This window comes from Benincasa hispida, chromosome 11 (genome assembly GCF_027475165.1).
Source record: "Benincasa hispida cultivar pf3 chromosome 11, pf3_genome.v1.1, whole genome shotgun sequence".
Taxonomy (NCBI): domain Eukaryota; kingdom Viridiplantae; phylum Streptophyta; class Magnoliopsida; order Cucurbitales; family Cucurbitaceae; genus Benincasa; species Benincasa hispida.
In genome coordinates, this window is record NC_143488.1 from 52,025,260 (window position 1) to 52,046,213 (window position 20,954).

The 20,954-nt window shown below is 32.2% G+C and overlaps 1 protein-coding gene across 1 annotated transcript; it reads left to right on the top strand.

Moving 5' to 3' along the window:
• The first annotated feature begins 17,618 nt into the window (after window positions 1-17,618).
• Window positions 17,619-20,468, top strand: LOC120091518 (uncharacterized). Its single transcript, XM_039049596.2, has 9 exons — window positions 17,619-17,838; window positions 17,963-18,167; window positions 18,248-18,338; window positions 18,433-18,578; window positions 18,868-19,111; window positions 19,224-19,328; window positions 19,399-19,581; window positions 19,665-19,869; window positions 19,969-20,468. The coding sequence occupies exons 1-9, from the start codon at window positions 17,619-17,621 to the stop codon at window positions 20,454-20,456; spliced, it is 1,887 nt and encodes a 628-aa protein (XP_038905524.2). The 3' UTR covers window positions 20,457-20,468.
• Window positions 20,469-20,954: the final 486 nt, after the last annotated feature.

Consider the following 20,954-nt stretch of genomic DNA (forward strand, 5'->3'; position numbering starts at 1 on the left):
TAACCTCACAGAACTTCATCACTCACACTTACTTTAACACGATTCTTTGTTACTGAGATTTGTTTGAGAATGGGTTAAATCTTCCGACAAAGGGTCCTATTTATAGTGGTTTTCGGCTCTTCTCAGTGTGACAACTCATCCTACAAATGGCTTCTTTAAAATTACTTAGGTTTAAGAATTTCTCTTCATAAGACACCTAATTTTGGCTAACGTTTGCCCTTATGTCTTCAACCATTGTTTGTATTAAATTTTAGGGTTCTCCATGTATAATCTATAAGATCGTGGCCAAATTCAACGCATAATCCATGCTTCTGTCGAAATCTCACTATCTTTGTTCTCAGAATCTCGCTCTCTCCAGCTTTCTCGCTGGTTTGCCTCTCGCGACTCTCGCTCTTGCTCCCGCTCTCTCCCACCGTCTCGCTAAGAATCTCGCTCTCTTTACTCCACTCTCTCCAATTTTCTCTCCAATCTCGCTAGTTTTCACGCGTGGTTGCCTTCATTGCTTGTTGATTCCACTTCCTCTTTTTAACTCTTTCAAATTTCAAGAGTATATGGGCAATTAATTCACCTCCAATTCATCCAATGAGCAGTGCCCAAACAAAGTTATCTACTGCCCGTTGTCTCCCGAATTAGCTAGCGTCCAACTTCTAATTAATCCTCTCTGATTCTGCTCCCTTATTCATTATTTTTGGATAATGAATAAATTTCCTATTTTTTCCCATTCTAAATTTCGACCCGATTTTCCTATTAAATTTATATATTTTTCATTCTTAATAATATATTTTATTTGTTTTCCTGCTTTCTAAATTAGGGTTAGGATATTACATTTATCACCCCTTTAAATAAAATTGTGTGCTTAATATTTGACATTTAATTTCCTGTATGCATATAAAATTGGGTCGTTACAAGAGTTTAACGAATTAATTACAGATTGTTGGAGCTCATAATCTATAAATCTATTAGGTCCCTCTACTAGCTCTTAAATTTGAATAAAAAATTGATTATTGATGTAGGAAATTATGGTTATGAATTTGGAATGTTCTTAGGTTTTTCGATTGATTGTATATGATACAATTAAATATGTTTAATTTAATTGAAATTAAACGAAATTAGAAAATCAATGAATATTTAAATTATGATTTAAATATAAAATTGATTTATATTGGTGAAATTGATATTTTATTGATTTAATATCAAGATATTAAATTAATATTATTTTAATTAAAATTAGTTTTATTTAAATTTATTTTTTAAATTAATTTTAAAAACTAATTTAAATAATAAAATAAAATGATTTTAGAAATCATTTTCAAATTAGTGGAATTTTCATTTTTTGGGAAAAATCCACTAACTTCATTTTGATGGATTATCACCAAAATCCAATTCAATTTTGTGATGATCACCAAGTAGGTGGTGCCCTCCGTGCAGCCTATTGATTTTGCATGAATTCTACAATTTAGCATATTGATTTTGCATGAATTCTACCTATATATAGAAGCTCCATGCAGAAAGATGATCAATGAATTTGAGTTTTACTTGCTGAAGTAAAAAACCTGAAAACCCTACTGAAGCCTCACTTGTTCATCCTAAATTCAGCTTGATTTAAGTGTTTCCTGTAACGACCGGATCCTTACATATTATGGTCAGACCGCTACGACATGCATACTTAGACTTTTCTATCATGAGATGAGTTTTGGTAAAAATCTCAAAAGAACATATCTAAGATTTTATTAATTAGGTAGAAAACTATATAAAAATTTTATTTTAGAAAACACCAGGATCCATAAAACATTAGCGTAGTGATACAAAAATGCATATGCCTATGATAGTGAGCTTGATGGTTGGCCATTTGAGCGACGTCCAGTTCTACCACCTACGCTGTGTCCTTACCTACAAAGTCTGTAAAAAATATACCCTGTAAGTAGTTCTCACATAGGGTAATGACCAAATGCACAATCACATGCAACATGTCCTGAAAACATATGATTGGGACCGAAAACATATAATAACATGTGATGGTCGGTTATGCTTCTAACATAAATTTTTTCGCCCTGGTAGGAAGATGAGGACTTAAGCAGAAACTAACCCATCTGATGATTAGCGGGTCATACAATCAGTAGGGCCAGAATCGCATCCAACATCAACCATTAGCATAAACATAAGATTGGACTAGAGGGGTGCAACTATACATACCCTGTTAGTCCCTAGCATAAACTTGACATGGAATTGGGTCTAGAGGGGTGCAACCATACATACCCTGCTAACCCTAGAAGCATAACCTTTATCTAATTAAAATTTAATCTTATTTCATCGTTGTGAACAAACATAATGCATGGGGTCCCTTGTCGATAAACGTATTTTAAACATGTAATGCAACATAACAATAACATAATTATGCAACATATTAAAGGTACACTACCATGAAACACTTAAAGAGAGGGTGAGATAAACGACTTAACTTGACTGCGATCCTAATTATTACTTATTATTCCTTATGGTTTAATCAGTAGAGCTTTCCCTCTTAAACCAGAAGGAAATTTGGGCAGCACTTCCCTCACGATTCCTCCTTCTAACTAACAGAATTACTTCACCCTTTCCACACGATTTTTACTACTAAGTTTTGTTTGAGAATGAGTTTAACTTCTAACCCAATACCTCCTATTTGTAGCCGTTTCCAACTCTTCTCTGTGTGAAAACTCATCCTACAAATGGTTTTTTAAAATTACTTAGGTTTAAGAATTTATCTTAATAAGACACCTAATTTTGGCTGACGTTTGCTCTTACATCATCAACCTTTGTTTGTATTCAATTTTAGGGTTCTTCATGTATAATCTATAAGATCGTGGCCAAATTCAACGCATAATCCACGCTTCTGTCCAAATCTCACTCTCTTCAGCTTTCTCGCTGGTTTGGCTTTCGTGGCTCTCTCTCTTTCCAGCTTTCTTGCTAGTTTTACTCTCGTGGCTCTTACTCTCTCCCACTTTCTCGCTGAGAATCTCGCTCTCTCTACTCTCGCTCTCTCCAATTTTCTCTCCAATCTCGCCAGTGTGGCTCTCTCCTTCTTTCTCTCCATCTTTTCTCTCCAACTTTGCTCTCTCCCAGTTTTCTCTCCATATTTCTCTCCAACTTCTAATTAATCCTCCCTGATTCTGCCCCCTTATTCATTATTTTTGGATAATTAATAAATTTCTTATTTTTTTTCAATTCTAAATTTTCACCCGATTTTCCTATTAAATTTATATATTTTTCATTCTTAATTATATATTTTATTTGTTTTCTTGCTTTCTAAATTAGGGTTAGGGTATTACATTTACCACCCCCTTAAATAAAATTTTGTCCTGCTTAACATTTGACATTTAATTTCCTGTAGTGTATGCGTACAAATTTGGGTTGTTACATTTCCACCACACGTTCCTGCTTGAGCATAATGGAGAAGAGGTTGGTGGTGGTCTTCTTGAAGATTCAAGCTCTATCTTGGTGTATTTCTGCTGAATTCGTGGAAGAAATCTTCAAAGGTAATATGCGTTTCAAACCCTTTTATGAGTATCATATGAACAACATGTTTAAAACTCAAATTAAATGTAGTTTAAGTGCTTATTGATTCTGAAGTGTTCTGTTGCATGTTATATTACTCCTTCAATATTGACAAAGGGGACAGACCAATTATAGCATTCTTGCGAGAGCTTTTTCATTCTTATATTCCCAAGGCATTTGTGCCATAGGCTGGCTTCATCTTTCCCCAAGAGATGATAAAACTACAGAAAATTATTCGGACTTCATAGATAACAATTATCAAAAGCGCGTGTGCCTGTCATGACAAGCCTTAACATCATCTGTAACAAGACATTTGTCTTTAGTGAAATTCACATTCAGACCTTAGTCACAAAGATAATTGATGTAATGAGATTGGCATTAAGTCCCTCAACAAATATTACGTCATTCAATTTAGAAAGTCCTAGATAATTTAGAGTTCCCTTTCCAACGATATTACCACACGCACTATCACCAAAAGTTACTTTTCCAGAGTTAACAGATTTGAAATTAGATAAATAGCTCTTTTCACAAGTCATATGATACGAGCTACCACTATCAAACTATCATTCGCCTTTGGCTGACAATCTGAGGGAAGTCAAGACAACATTGTATATGTTCTAAGTGATCTTTTCTCTCTACACCTGTTTCATCGTACTCTGTCTAGGTCTATAATTCATGAGAAAGCAAGCAATCTTCTTGTGAAAAGATAACATATGGAGATCTTTCAATACCTAGTAACAGAAAAGACGTTTATGATCTATTTGATGGTGTTGACATTCAACAAACGGAAATTGATAGGATTCTAAGCACTCTAACTACTAAATTTTAGTGAATTAGCATGCATGTTCTTGTCTTTCCAGAATTTAGGGTTTATAGAACTAACTTTTGAAGAATCCACGGATTACTCCAAATCTCTATGAATTTCTTCTTGTAATCTTGAAAGTAGACTACCACAAGAATTTTCTCTATTAATCTCAGGCCTTAGATTGGATTGAGGGAAATTTTGGATCAAAATTGAGTTTGGAGAAGGTTTTTTAGAAACTATTTTTCTTCAAAAACTGATTTTGCATGATGATTTTAATCAAATTAAAAACTTCTATTTATAAACTACAAACATGCAAGCTGAATTAACCCAAAAATTGACATTTAATAATCTGCTTGCATGTTTGATTAGGTGTAAATGGATGGAAAATGTGGGATAACCGCACTTTCCATCCATTTTCTTTTATTCATTTATTTTAGTTAACTTGATTCAAATAAAATAAAATTAATTTGGTTTTCAATTTTCATAAATTCAAAAACTCATAATATTTAAATAGATAAATAATTAAAAAGTAATTAAATAATTTAATTAATTTATATGAAATATTAAATTAATAAAACACCTAATTTAAATATGAATTCATATTCATATATATATATATATATTTAAAAATCTTATTTAAATATTATAAACTCTCTAATTTGTTTAATTAGATAATCAAACGTATTATTTCAACCCCTAATCCAAATTTGAACATTTCAAATTCACTCAACCTGCTATTCTAAGTTTTATTCTATTTACAAGCTAGTAGAGAGACCTAATGAACCTACAGATCATGAGCTCCAACGATTTGAGATTAACTGGCTAAACTCCTTTATCTGAATTAATCGATATTCATTAACTACCGAGATATACCACTATAGCTCAGTAGTTGCACTATCCTCACTGTAGATATATTTATGTCCACTTGATTTAACCATAATCAGTAAGTCGATCCTTCACAGGTCGTCCGTATTTATAGTTGGATCAAAATTACCATTTTACCCTATTAATACATCTTGCTCCTTAAGTCTCACTGATGCACTAATGAACAATTGGTTTATGGTCCTACTAATAAACCAAATCCTTCTTAGCCATAGAGAGAGTGGGGCCCCTTGTTCAAGACTAGAAATCAGTACTTAAGAGAAAAACCTATCTACTAACCATGAAACGGGTAGGAGTAAATTTCGTCTTGCAAGACTATGTCTCCAGCTATCTACTCGATCTTACTCCTAAATTGGGACACTTATTGAGCGGCGATGTTGAGCCACTCTCACCCATGCAGATTAAAGGATAGTCTAGAATAAATAGGAGTTCATAATTAGCTCAAGATTGAGCTCGAGTTACCTTAAGTCATCAAATTGAAATAGTCAGTTTTAATAGTAAACAGTAATTATAAAGAAAAGTGGCTATTTTGTGGTCCGATATTATGCAAACATCTTTTGCATAGGATACCCCCACTCGCATTTCTCCACATGAATGATTTCGAGATCACATTGTTTATATCTAATACAAAGAAGGCCGCATCCATATTGACCCAGGATAAGGTACCCAACCCTATCCTTATACTTATAGACTATTTTGACTATATACTCAAATCTGATCCTCTTTTATGTCTCTACATAAGATTCAAGTATTCATAATATAGTCAGGGGTTCGTTAATTTATTGGGTTTAAGTTTCATAAGTGCAATTTACATATTCAATGACAACTTTATTGAATAAATCTCAATAATAATTTTATTGCAAATAGAATATGTTTAATGTTTACAAACTACGAGTTTTAAGACATATAACCCAACACTATTTCACCACAGTAGTGACAAATCCATTTTCACCTCAAAATGCGGCCACATGTCTCCATTGCATTGAGGGAAGGATATTTTGTAACACCATAAGACTCTGGATCTTGCGCTCTAAAAAACTCAATCTTTTGCTTCCCTTTAGATTGTTTACTAAGTTGGTTACTACCTGCTGGAAACCCGAATCCATAGTTATCAATTGTTGTCTTCCCTCTTGTTAGGATTTTCTCAAGAGTCTCAATACCTGTATTTAACATTCTCACATTCTTGCTCATAGTTTCTTTTTCAAATTTAACTAGTGAGAGTTCTCACTTCAATTCTACAATGGTAGATGACAAGGCCGAAACTAATAAGCTTCGGTACTGGTCAAAAGAAAATTTACAATACCGAACTACTCCTATTACTACAACGACGTAGTAACAGTGGTAAGTCTAAATCGATCCGTAGAAAAGCGTGATTGGGTTCGTTAAATTAATTTTCTAACTAGAGTGACAAATGGGGGGGGGGGAGGGGAGGTGATGTGGAAGAGATAAATGTGTGAAATTGAAATAAAGTGCAATGGATATATGAAATGGTAATGGATTCATTTAGTTCTCGGATCAAGTAGCTATTCATTGTAAATTAAATCATTGTTCTCAGCCAACATATCATATATTCGAATTATGCATGCATAGCTACCTAATCGATGCGAATTAATTAATCTCTATAAGCTCGAAAATCAATTAATCTGAACCAATCGAGCATCCTAATTCGTAGTTGAGGCTAGAAAGTCGTGCCCTAACTAACCTACATTCTTCTAGATGCAATTGGGTCCTCAGCGGCCACAAAGAACTAGACACACATGCATTAAGATTCGGGATTCAACTATGTAGATTAAGTGTCGGAAAAGCCGTGTTCAACTAATCAATTTGTTCCTTAAATCTAGATTAAACATGTGATGCAAAGATTCATGGACAGCCTAAAAATCTAAGCATGCTTTTCTAATCTGTGCTACAAGGGTAAAATAAAAACATGGACGATACAAGGATGCGTGCGAGCTTGAATTTAACTAGCGAAGACATGCATTCATGATAGAGGCGTCAATCCACACATAAAAGCAAATCTAAATTAAACAAAATTTATGAAAAACATAATTATGAATTAAAGCATAAAATTAGATAGAAAAACTCATCAAGATATAAAGAACGTTCGATCCAAGAACTAAACGAAAGATTACCTCATCGATTCATAGACAAACCGACGAGATACGTTCCAATACATATTCATAATCCGAAAAATAAAATAAAAACTAACCTAAAGATACTGAAAATTGAAGCAAAAGGAAGAAGAATGAAGATTAACTTTGGCCACCATCGATTTGGCTTACGAAATTTGGCATAAATTGACATAAGGTCGAGGAGATATATTTATAGGATTCATCGCAGTGTTGCAATGCTTGGAGTAGCATGGGTGAGAGTAGTCCAACAGCACTACTAAAAAAGCCTTCCATTTTGGTGATAAGGCCAGATAGATAGCTAGGGACATAGCCCTGCAAGATGAAATTAACTCCTACCCATTTTAGGGTTAGTAGATAGGTTGTTCCCTTAAGTGATGATTCCAGGTCTTGAACAATCGAGGCCTCGCCTTCTTATGATAGAGAAGGACATGATTTATAAGTAGTATTAAGAATAAAATTGTTCATTAGAGGGTTAGTGGGAACTTAAGAAACAAGATGTATTTACAGAGATAAAACGGTAATTTTGACCCAATAGTGATTACGAACGACATGTGAATGATCGACTTACTAATTATGGTTTATATGGATAGAAATATTTCTACAGTGAGAAGAGTGCAATTATCGAGATATAATGTTGCCGTGATAGTTAACGAATAGTAATTAATTCGATTAAAGAGTTTAAACTAATTAATTACAAATTATTGGAGCTCATGATCTATAGGTCCATTATGTCCCTCTTCTAGCTTTTAAATTGGAATAACAAATTAAGTATTGATGTATTAAATTAGGGTCATGAATTTGAAATGTTCAAATTCAATTTTAGGGTTTTCGATTGATTGTATATGATACAATTAAAAATGTTTAATTTAATTAAAATTAAACGAAATTGGAAAATCAATTAATATTTAAATTGTGATTTAAATATAAAATTGATTTATTAGTGAAATTGATGTTTTATTGATTTAATATTAAGATATTAAATTAATATTTTTTTATTAAAAAGTTTAATTAAAAAATTAATTAAATTTATTTTTATTATAAATTAATTATATTTGAATTGATTTTATAAAACTAATTTAAATAATTAAATAAAATGATTTTTTGAAATCATTTTTAATGTTAGTGGATTTTTCCATTTTTTGGGAAAAATCCAATAACTATATGTTGATGGATTATCACCAAATTCCAATTATACTTGTAATGATCTTCAAGAAGGAGATGTCCTCCATGCAACCTATTTATTTGCATGAATTCTACCTATATATAGAAGCTCCATGCATGAAGATCATAATGCAATCTGAGTTTTACTTGCTGAAGTGATAACCTGAAAACTCTACACATCTTTCACTTGTTCTTCATCAATTTAACTTGATTTAAGTGTTTTCACCACACGTTCCAGCTTGAGCATAGTGGAGAAGATCTCGGTGGTAGTCCTCTTAAAGATTCAAGCTCTATCTTGGTGGATTTCAGTTGAATTCGTGGAGGAAATATTCAAAGGTAATATGTGTTTCAAATCCTCTTATGAATATCACATGAACAATATGCTTAAAACTCAAATTAAATGTAGCTTAAGTGCTTATTGATTCTGAAGTCTTCCGTTGCAAGTTTTATTACTCTTTCACTAAGGAAGTGTTGCAATGCTAATGCTTCTACGTTAAAGTGTTGGAGTTTAGCGTTAAGATACGTTGGGACGCTGGCGTTAATTCAGCTCAGAGCGTTGCGATGCTTGGAATAGTGTTGCAATGTTGCGTCCACTGCCAGAAACTCGCTACTCGATACTCGATCCTGAATCACTTGGTAGCATTTTCTTGATTACTCGACAGCCTCTTACTCGATGGTACTCAATGGTGCTCGATGGCTGCCTCAAACTTGGTGGAACTCGATGGGTTTTTTATCTTTTCAACTCCTTTGAAGCCAGAATGTTCAAATTAACTCCTAATTACTTCAAATTAACCCCGTTCTTCATCAATTGGTTAATTCTACCTCTTGATTTCTCAATACCTACAAAATAGGAAAATAAACACATAAAATCTACTAACGAGCCCGAATTAAACTAGGAATATTAGCTCTTTTTTAGAGCTAACAGTAGACATTCGTCTGTGATTGTCAACAATCAGAGTATCAATTATGTCTTTTTTTTTTGTCAAGGGCTTTATGATCTTCTTGCGATTTGAGAAACAGAGCATGATACAAAGGATCTAATGCTTCTGGGCTCGTAGTATCAAAATGCTTTTTTGTGTAAACGTCATATTCATAAACCTCGCAGAATTAGGTGTCTAATGAAATGTTACTAACAAGAGCTTTAACATCTTCTTATAAGACTCTACTACTTTCTGGTTTCAATATCAGACAAAGTTAGAACATACCCTTTACTGTGTTTCTTGAGAAAATTGGGGCATTCAACCTGAATGTGACTGTAGCCATTACACTCTCTGCACTAAATGAGCTTTTCTTTCTTAGACCCAACTAGACCAGACTTTTCAACTTTTTTCTTGTTGTTCTGATGTCTGATCTGATTCGAGAGGGAAGAACCATCAGACTTGTAGGTGTCGTATATGGTAGAACTATTAGATTTGGTGTCCTAAATCTCATGTATCTCGTAGTTTGTAAATACAAATCATATATTTAATAAAATAAGAGGTATCTTATTAACATTTAGATTGCATTAATTCAATTTAATAAACTAAGATCCAAGGTTATTTCATGAAACTTAAAACATATATGTGATTGACATATAGGTGGATCATGTTTAAGTAATAACCTAAATTATCTACAGTAGATGGATAAGGCTAGATACCTTATCTTGGTAACACTACGAATTTGACTCGCTTCGTAGTTTTTACAATTGTTGTAAAGTGCTATGATCGTTCATGTGGAGACATGTGGGTGGGGGTATTCTATACAAAGAGTTTTTACAAGACTGGACCATGAAATGAATAGTCTCTCTATATAACACTGTTATTAGAAGAGACTTACATTTCACTAGGATATCCATAGATGACTTGACCTTAATCCTGAGTGAGCTGTGTACTCCTGTTTATGAGGACAATCCTTTGATCTGTATGGGTGAGAGTGGCTATGTTAGCCGACTCAACAAGCCTACCATTTTGGGGATTTTTTCGAGTAAGGAGTTGGAAACACAACTACACATGATGAAATTCACTCCCTCCCGATCTTAGGGAAAGTAAATGAGTTGCTCTCTTAATAGCTGATTTCGGGTCTTGAATAATGAGGCCTCAACCTCTCATTTACCCAAGAGGTATTAGTTTATAGTTGGACTATAAACTGTTTGTTCATTAGAGAAATCAGTGGTACTTAAGGAGTTAGATGTAACTACATGGGTAAAACGGTAGTTTGACCCAGCTGTGGTTATGAGCAATTTGTAAAGGTTCGACTTACTTTTGATTGGTTATGTCCATGGACACATAAATATATCTGTAGTGCAAAGAGTGTAGCTATCAGTCTTTAGTGGCATGATCGGTAGTTAATGAAATTTGATTAATTTAATTAAAAAGTTTAATTAATTAATATCATATCATTAATAAGGAATGGTTTGAATTATCAAATCAATTGAGGAAATTTTATATTAGTGAGATTAATCTATAACGGTGAACTATAAATGTGATCTATAATCCAAATTATGTAAGAGAGAAATATTTGAATGAGATTCAAACATTAAATTCAAGTGGATTAGATTCATGAAGAATTAACTAATTATAATGTTATAGAGGTGGATACATATAAATATATGATGTTTATATGTTAATTAATTAATTATATATTAAATAAGATTTATGATTATTTAATTTGTCAACTAATTAAATAAGGGTTATTTAATTAATTAGCATTAAGAGTATAAAAGGAAATACTTGGAGAATAGTTTAACCTTTCTCCAATCAAATATATCCTTATAACCCATTTAGGGCAAGAATTTTGATTGTGCAAAATTACCTAGCCTCCATACGAAACATCTCCTCTACTTCCACACCATTTTCTCTCTAACTCTTCCTCTTCCGAGCATTTGAAGACCACTCATCCAAGTCTTGGAATCCTAGAGAATAACAAGGTTATTCTAATGATGGTTTCTTAGATCATGAAAAAGTGTTCGTGATCAGAGAAAGAAGATTTTTTGAGAAGTTTGGGATGCTACAAAGATGAGCAACGTGTTCCCTATTTTCCATCTTCAATGACATGCTGAATAGAATGTTTATTCTCCATTGTTCTTTGTATGAACTGTTGTGATTTAGTTTCTTTTAAATGGAAAAACCGACTACAAGGCAATTTCATGCTTCTCCAGGAATTTGATTCTCTACAAGATCTCTTGCCAAACTAGTTTGAAAACACGACTAAAATATTTTAAAAGTAAAGATATAGATTCAGCAAGAGAATATTCTAGCTCTCTATCATGATCAACAAGCTCTTCCCTAAAGAGCAATGCCCTTATTTTTCTTCTCAATCTTTCCACCTAGAAACATCTCAAAAGTGAGGAAAGAACCAAACAATTCATCGATGACTTTTAACCTGGTTATGTCTTGAGCTTCCTTAATAACAATAACTTTCATATCAAATCAATTAGGTAGAGACCTAAGTACCTTTCGGACAAGTTTTTCTTCTGAGATTTTATCTCCAAGAGTGAAGGACTCATTTGCAATATTTAATTGTCTGATATTAAAATCAGCAATAGACTCATCATTATGCATTATGAGGTTATCAAATTTTGATGTCAACAACTACAGTCTTGACCTCTTGACTTTCAAAGTTTCCTAATGTGCAATGGAAAAAATATCCCATGCTTTCTTAGCCGAGAGACAAGTGTTAATAAGTCTGAATATCTTGTGATCCACACCACTAAATATGGCATTCGGAGCCCGAGAATTTCCTAACGAAGCTTCATCTTCTTCTCCAGTCCATTGTGACTCGGGCTTCATGATTTCTTTCCCATAATTAGTTTTGATGGTAGGATGAGTCCACCCAATTATCACTTCCTTCCATGTTTTTTCTATCGATTGACTTAAGAAAGATAATCATTCGTGCTTTTCAATAAGAATAGTTAGATTTGTCTAGGACCAGGGGACGAGTGGTAGAACCACCTTCTTTGATCTCATGTATGATCAAAGTACTTGAGATAAAGGTGACCCACTCTTATACCAATTGAAAAGGCATTACGATGACTTAACATTCAAAATTCGGATGTTAAATAGAAAGCATTAACAAGTATTATGACAACAGAATTCTAATAATAGTAAAGATAACTGAACACAGGAGTTGGTAACTTAGTTCAGTGATAACCAATAACGTCTGGGGGGTTGTGTGCCCAGGAAAGATAATCCACTAATAATGATGAGTTAAGAAATTTATAATGTAATACTTATCAGTAATATACCAATTACTACAATGGCTTATAGAGAGCTCAACTCCCAAATCACCTAAGCTCCCTCTAGATGTGAGACTTCCTCTCAAATGTATTTATGTTGGAGTTAATGTCCTAAATCGAGTGTATCATGTAGTCTGTAAAGACAAATTATATATGTAATAAAATAAGAGGTATTTTTATTAGTGTTTAGACTGCATTAATTCAATCCAATAAACTACGATTCAAGATTATTTTATGAAACTTAAACATATATGTAGAGACATATAGGTGGATCATGTTTAATTAATAACCTAAATGGTCTATAGTAGATGGATAAGGCTGGGTACCTTATCCTGGTGACATTACGAATACGACCTGCTTTGTAGATGTTACAATTATTGTAAACTGCTACAAATGATCTGATCCTAATTGTTCATGTGGAAACATGCGAGTGGGGGTATTCTATATAAAGAATTTGTATAAGATCAGACCACGAAATGAATAGGATGACCATAGGTGACTTAACTTCAATATTGAGTGAGTTGTGAACTCTTGTCTATGAGAGCAATCCTTTTATTTGTATGGGTGAGAGTGACCTTGTTAGCCGACTCAACAAGCCTACCATTTTGGGGACTTGTCCAAGTAGAGAGTTGGGAACACAATTTCACAAGATGAAACTCACTCCTTTTCCGACCTTATGGAAAGTAGATAAATTACTCCCTTAGTAGCTAATTTTGAGTCTTGAACATTGAGGCCTCAACTTCTCACTAGCCAAGAGGTGTTAGTTTATAGTTGGACTATAAATTGTTTGTTCATTAAAGAGATCGTGGTTTTTAAGGAGTTAGATGTAACTATAGGGGTAAAATAATATTTTGACCTAGTTATAGTTATGAGTAATTTGTGAAGAGTCAACTCACTATTGATTGGTTATATCCGTGGATACAGAAATAAATCTACAGTACGAAGAGTACAACTATTAGTCTTTACTGGAGTGACCGGTAGTTAATAAAAAATAATTAATTTAAGTTTAATTAATTAATCTTATATCATTGGAGCTTTTATTCTATAAGTCCATAAGGTCCCTTGTCAGCTCACTAAATGATATATTAGAGGAATGGTTTGAATTGTTCAAATCAATTGCATATCGATGAGATTAATATAATATGGTTAATTATTTATGTAATCTATAGAGAAAAATATGATTTAAGAGATAAATATTTAAGAGATGTATACATATAAATATGTGATAATTATATGTTGATTAATTATATATTAAATATGATTTAATATAGTCATTTAATTGATTAATTAATGGTAATTAATTAATTACTTTTTTAGAAGTAGAGATAAATAAACATGTAATGTTTATTTATTTATTAATTAATTATATATATTATATTGGATTTAATATATATGGTTATCTAATTATTAGACTAGTTAATTAAATTAGAACTAGAGTAGGAATAGGAAAGACTAGGAGAAGGGGGTCACCCCTCCTTTCTATAAATAGATCTTCATGACTCATGTTTATGACATAGTTGAATTGGGAATTCTATCCTAGTCTCCTACTACTTCTCTCAAAATCTCTTTTCTTTTCTCTACTATTTCTTCTTCTTTTTCCAAGTCCTGGAGACCACACATCCAATTCTTGGGATCCTAGAGAATAACAAGGTTTCACTTACGTGGTGTCCCTTGATCATTGAAGAGATGTTCTGGAGAAGATGCAGAGGGAATCGTGAAGAATTGGGGAATCTAAAAAGGTAAGTTTTAGCTCTTCCATCTTTTTTTTCTCTTAAATACATGTTAATCTTGATTGTTTATCCATTATGTTATTATTATTATACCGTATTTTGTTTATGTAAAATCGAAAATAAAATTGCAAGGTGATCACACGTTTCCACTTAGGATTCGATCCCTTCAATTCAGGCTCCCTCTAAGCTTGATATTGGTGACGAGACTCCTCCCACGACAATATCTTTCCTTCAAGTTATGAACTCCCTTCATTGAAGAGTGTTAGGATTCCCCTAAAATGGAGAACTCCCTTTTCCGAAGCTGAATCTTAGACTTCCCCTAAGTCTGAGAATCTCTTCTCTGGCAGCTAGGACTTAGGCTCTCCCTATGTTGTGATGATTTCAAAATGTTGCAACAAACGGATGCAAAACTTGCACAGCGGAATGATGAACAACGATCAAGTACACAATGAAGAAAAGTTTGGCTAAAATACATAAATTGTCTTGCTCTCAAAAACCAAATCGACATAATAAAAACTCCTCTCACTCTTTAAAAGCATACCAAGATATACCTCTTATAATAGATGAATCCAAAAAAGTAAACATCTCCCAAATAGGAGAAAATAAGTTGCACTGCAATAAAGGAAAATATCAGACAAAATCAATTTGCCGAGAATTTTCAGACTAGAAAAGAATATTCTTTAGGAAATATTTTGATGTCTAAACCTGATGTTAAGACTTTTGATGCAATATCTATAGAAACCAAGACTTTGGAAAAATATAAAGCCAATCAAAGCGAAATTTCCAACACATTTTTTCTAAGTTTTAACTATTTTGTAGTATTATGATATTTATTTGTTGATTCATATGCATTTGAAGCTATGATCTGACTAGTACATGAAATTTAAGAAAGAATTGCATATAAAAAATTCGACCTAAAACTAACAAAAACGGAAAAGAAAAGAAAGAAAATACATATATGGGTAGAGAGTTTTGTAGTAGTGATAGCTTTTCAAAATCTAGGTAGACCCCACTCCACAGCCCTAAAAATGAAAGAAGGCTTTTACATTGGGTAGAAAGTGTCATGGGGATAAGGCTAGTGTTGTAATGCTATCATCATTGGTGATACGTGAAAAGACATGCGTCGAGTTGTTATATAGAAATGGTTTTAAGACCAAGTATCTTCCCCACGAGATTGAAATTACAATTTTGCTTAGCTATCACGATCACTTACACCAATTTTATCTAGACAACACAAATTTCATGCAAACCACGAGAGGTAGTGTGAAAGTACTTACATTACAACAAGCATCACAGTTTAGATACCATTTTGTAAATGTAGTCGATGTTATTAAAAGTCTCGAATTTGTCACAACATTTTTTCGATAGTATGAAAAAATGCTATACAAAGTCTATTCATTATTGTGTAGTTTAATGTTATAAAAACCTTTTATAACCTTGGCAAAAAAACGAACATGATGATTTCTCTTTCATATAGCTTTCTTTATAGCGGTAAAAATTAAAACGAACATGATGATTTCTCTTTCATATAGCTTTCTTTATAGCCGTAAAAATTTTTACTCAATTTTCTTCTATTTAAGTATTTTTCAAGTTAAACAATAACCAATTTGAGAACCCGGTTGTTATATCCTTAAATACCTACAGCACTAGTGATTGATAAAAAAACTTACATATATATTGAGGACTTGAATTTCTTTAAGAATGAGAATCTAGCTATATCTCAACCTAATCATTTACATATAAAAATGCTTTTAATTTGTTCGGTTAATTTTTTATACTCTAAAAAGAAAAACATACTCAAAGAATATAAAAGGTATACAAATAAAATGGTTAAAAATACGAAAACAATAATATGCAACTTAAAAAACGAATTTTTACAAAAATATGCATTGTGATATGTTGTGATAATGCAAAAACGCTTTTCTTCAATATAACCTCAACTTTGTTCGGTTAATTTTTTATACTCTAAGAAGAAAAACATACTGAAAGAATATAAAAGGTATACAAAATAAAAGGGTTCAAAATACGAAAACAACAATATGCATTGTGATCTGTTACGATGCAAAATTCACAAAATAATCTATCCTTTGTTTTGTGATAAGAAGTTTTCAAAACAAGTAACAAGTCAAAATAACTAAAATTGGATAAAAAAAAAGAAAAACCATCAATTCAATACCCAAAATTTCGATATAACAAAAATAGTAATAACTTTCTTGTATAAATGCCTAAAAACTTTTATGCATAATCATCTTCTCTCTTTCGATCCGAATTAGGATCGAAACAAATTACAATAGAAAAAGTATAGGAATTGGTTTCTCTTTGATCCTTTTTTTCTTCTTGTTTAGTAAGTTTTCTAACTATTTGCTTTTAAATATTATTTTACATTACTCTTCTCATTTATTCATTAATTTCTTATTTGTCAAATTGTTATTACTAGACAATTTTTTTTTTAAAAAAAAAATTAATAACATAAAAGGTTTTTATGACTTCTAAATGGCTAACCATCAAATTTAGAAATGTGTAATGTCTTTAAGATTTAGCCATTTTTCTTTTAATTGACTTCCCTATATTTATAAAATCGTCGAATTTATATTTGTGAAGTAGAGGAAGATTTTGGATTAATATATCATTTTATTCCTTAGACTTTGAAATTTGTTTAATTTTAATCCCAATTTTAGTCTTTATATTTTTAATAAATCTTTTATTAATTCTCCGTACTAGCTTATTGTTGATTTCTTTTAAAAAAAAAAATTGTTACCATTTTTACTATGCATTTTGAAAATTTATTTATATACTTTATTTTCTTGCATAAAATTATTATTATTTAATCAATTTGAGACCAAATTTAACATGAGGATTCAAATTGGAAAATTGAAAGAATATGAAGTAAAATTTAACAGGATCAAAATAAGGTATTTTAATCAAAATTTTATAGGAGTATGTTGTTTTACTTCTCTTCTTTATGCCTTTTATTTTTTTTTTTCTTTCTTCGTTTCAGAATATTTTTCTCCATAATATTTCCTATCACAGTTGCAAACTAAAAGAACTTATATTCTTGAAATAAAGTTTCTAAGTTTAGTGATTATCTATAAATTTTAATAAATAAAAACTAACCCTACTTTTACTATTTCCTTGGTTGGGTTTTTTCTGATTGAAGCAAGATGGCAAGAGTTCTCATCACTTTAGTGGGACTTTTGTTCCTTTGTTTCTCTGAAACATTGGCAAGAGCTGAATATTTGAAATACAAAGACCCAAAACAGCCCTTGAATGTTCGCATTAAGGACCTACTTGGTCGGATGACTTTCGAGGAAAAAATTGGCCAAATGGTGCAAATTGAAAGAGTTAATGCTACATTTGAGGTTATGCAAAAATATTTCATTGGTAAATATATTACTTTATTTCTCTTCTTACATTTCTTAATGTTTTTGAGAGAAAAAGCATATGTTAATTTGTTTAATTTGTGCGAAGAGATTATGACAAATAAAAATGATATCTTATTTCTTAGGGAGTGTATTGAGTGGTGGAGGCAGTGTTCCATCAAAGAAAGCTTCAGCCAAGGATTGGGTCCACATGGTCAATAAAATTCAAAAAGGAGCTTTGTCGACTAGACTTGGAATTCCAATGATATATGGGGTTGATGCTGTACATGGTCACAACAATGTCTATAAAGCAACAATCTTCCCTCACAATATTGGTCTTGGAGCTACGAGGTAAGATAAATATATACTAGTCTATATTACGGGGAGATTTTTTAGCTTCTAAGACTACGACATTTTCTTGGATTGACCAGGGATCCTCAGCTTGTGAAAAAGATTGGAATTGCTACTGCACTTGAAGTTAGAGCTACTGGGATTCCTTATACTTTTGCACCTTGTATAGCGGTAACTATTTTTCTCTTCTAGTCATTTTATGATTTATTACAATTGGTTTTTCTATTTTTGATATGTTTTCTTTTGTGACTTCTTTCTTAATTAGGTTTGTAGAGATCCAAGATGGGGTCGGTGTTATGAAAGTTATGGTGAAGATCCTAAGATCATTCAAGCTATGGCAGAGATTATACTAGGTTTACAAGGAGATATCCCACCTAATTCTCGCAAGGGTGTTCCATATGTCGCTGGAAAGTGAGTCCTCAAAAAAATTGTAGCACCATAATCCATATATTTGATCTACAACATTTCGACGAACGTTAACTCTTTCGCTAGAAATCAATATTCAAAGACAAACTTATAGTACTTAAACATTAAAAAAAAAAAGTCATGTTTTACCAATATTTACCGATCATTTATAATATTATTATTGCTATTATAGATGTAATTTATGATTTAAAATAAAGGGTATTTTGTTTGGTCAAGATAATAAAAGTAGTTTCCTAATGAAGTTTCTGACGACCCGTTTCTTTTATTTATATAGAAAAAATGTAGCAGCATGTGCAAAACACTTTGTTGGAGATGGTGGAACAACTAAGGGGATCAATGAGAACAACACAGTAATAGATAGACATAGTTTACTTAGCATTCATATGCCAGGTTACTACAACTCAATAATCAAGGGAGTTGCAACCGTCATGGTTTCGTATTCAAGCGTGAATGGAGAGAAGATGCACGCAAACCAGAATCTTGTTACCAACTTTCTTAAAAATACTCTTAATTTTAGGGTAAATACTTCATTACTATATATTTTGGTCATCTCACACATTGTTATTTAGTAGATAACCTTGGGGAAAGAACTATGGAGAGTAACTTAGATATTTTGTTGGTATTTTTCAGGGTTTTGTAATCTCAGATTGGCAGGGTATTGATAAGATTACAAGTCCACCTCATTCTAACTATACATATTCCATTATGGCGAGCGTTAATGCTGGTGTTGACATGGTTGGTTATATGCTGACACTTAGATTATATTTTAACAAATAACAATGCTCATTTACATAATCTGTGACAGATTATGGTGCCATACAACTACACAGAGTTCATCGACGGTCTTACCTATTTGGTAAAAAATAATGCAATTCCTATTAGTCGAATTGATGATGCAGTGAAGAGAATATTGCGAGTCAAATTTATTATGGGTTTATTTGAGAACCCATTAGCTGACTTAAGTTTGATTAATGAGCTTGGTAAACAGGTACTTGTACTTAATAATTAACATCTTTAATATTATGAATGAAAAAATATCACATTTTCTTATGGTTTATTTCTTCCCAACAGGAGCATAGAGAATTAGCAAGAGAAGCTGTTAGAAAATCACTTGTATTATTGAAAAATGGAAAATTTCCTAACCAACCATTACTGCCTCTCCCAAAGAAAGCACCAAAGATACTTGTTGCTGGAAGCCATGCAAACAACCTTGGAAATCAGTGTGGTGGTTGGACTATGGAATGGCAAGGATTTAGTGGCAACAACCTTACTATTGGTAAAGTAACATAGTTTCTTTTTATATAAATTATTTACTACAAACTAGTGATTAAGGGTTATGATCTAGCATAATATTTACACCAACCTCCCTTTTTAGGTACACCAATCCTTGCTGCAATAAAAGACACAGTTGATCCTGAAACAAAAGTTATATTTGAAGAGAATCCAAGTGTGGAATTTCTCAAATCACACGATTTTTCTTATGCCATTGTCGTAGTTGGAGAAAATCCATATGCAGAAACCAATGGTGATAGCTTGAATCTTACAATTCCTCATCCTGGTCCAGAAACAATCACAAATGTTTGTGGAGTAGTAAAATGTGTAGTTATAGTAATCTCAGGACGACCAGTAGTAATCCAACCTTATATTGCTTCGATGGATGCACTTGTTGCTGCATGGCTTCCAGGAACTGAAGGCAAAGGCATTACAGATGTGTTATTTGGTGACTATGGCTTTATTGGTAAGCTTTCAATGACATGGTTCAAGACTGTTGATCAATTGCCAATGAATTTTGGAGATCCACATTATGATCCTCTTTTCCCATTTGGATATGGTCTCACTACAGAGCCTATCAAAGCTAATTGAATGAGTGTTCAACTTGAGCATATAAATGCAATGAAATGTTCTTCAAAACTCTCTACTTGATTAGGGTTTTTATTTTCAACTTTGTTGTGATAAATATTATTGTTTGCCTATCTAATTTTTTTTTAAAAAAATCATCAATTCTTAATAAATAATTCTAAGATTAACTATCGAAATCCACAAAACACTTTACGATATCTTATTCTGGCAAGCTAACTTTCAAGTCTTTTAAAGCTATCACTTGTTATTATCTTTTTTAATTTTGTTGTTTTCAAGTTTTGTTGCATGTTGTCTCACCATGCAAACAAGCAAGTCTACGATGTCAACGTTCTAGGTAATGCATCGAGTGTCAAGTGTTGCCTTCAAGATTAGTTTTCTAATTTGTCTAATTATTGTAATTACTAACACCTTATTCTATCTACAGAACTTGACTTAACAAGGGAAGGTGAATTAATTTACTAAACGCTAAACTAAATTTAACTAAGATGAGACAATTGATTT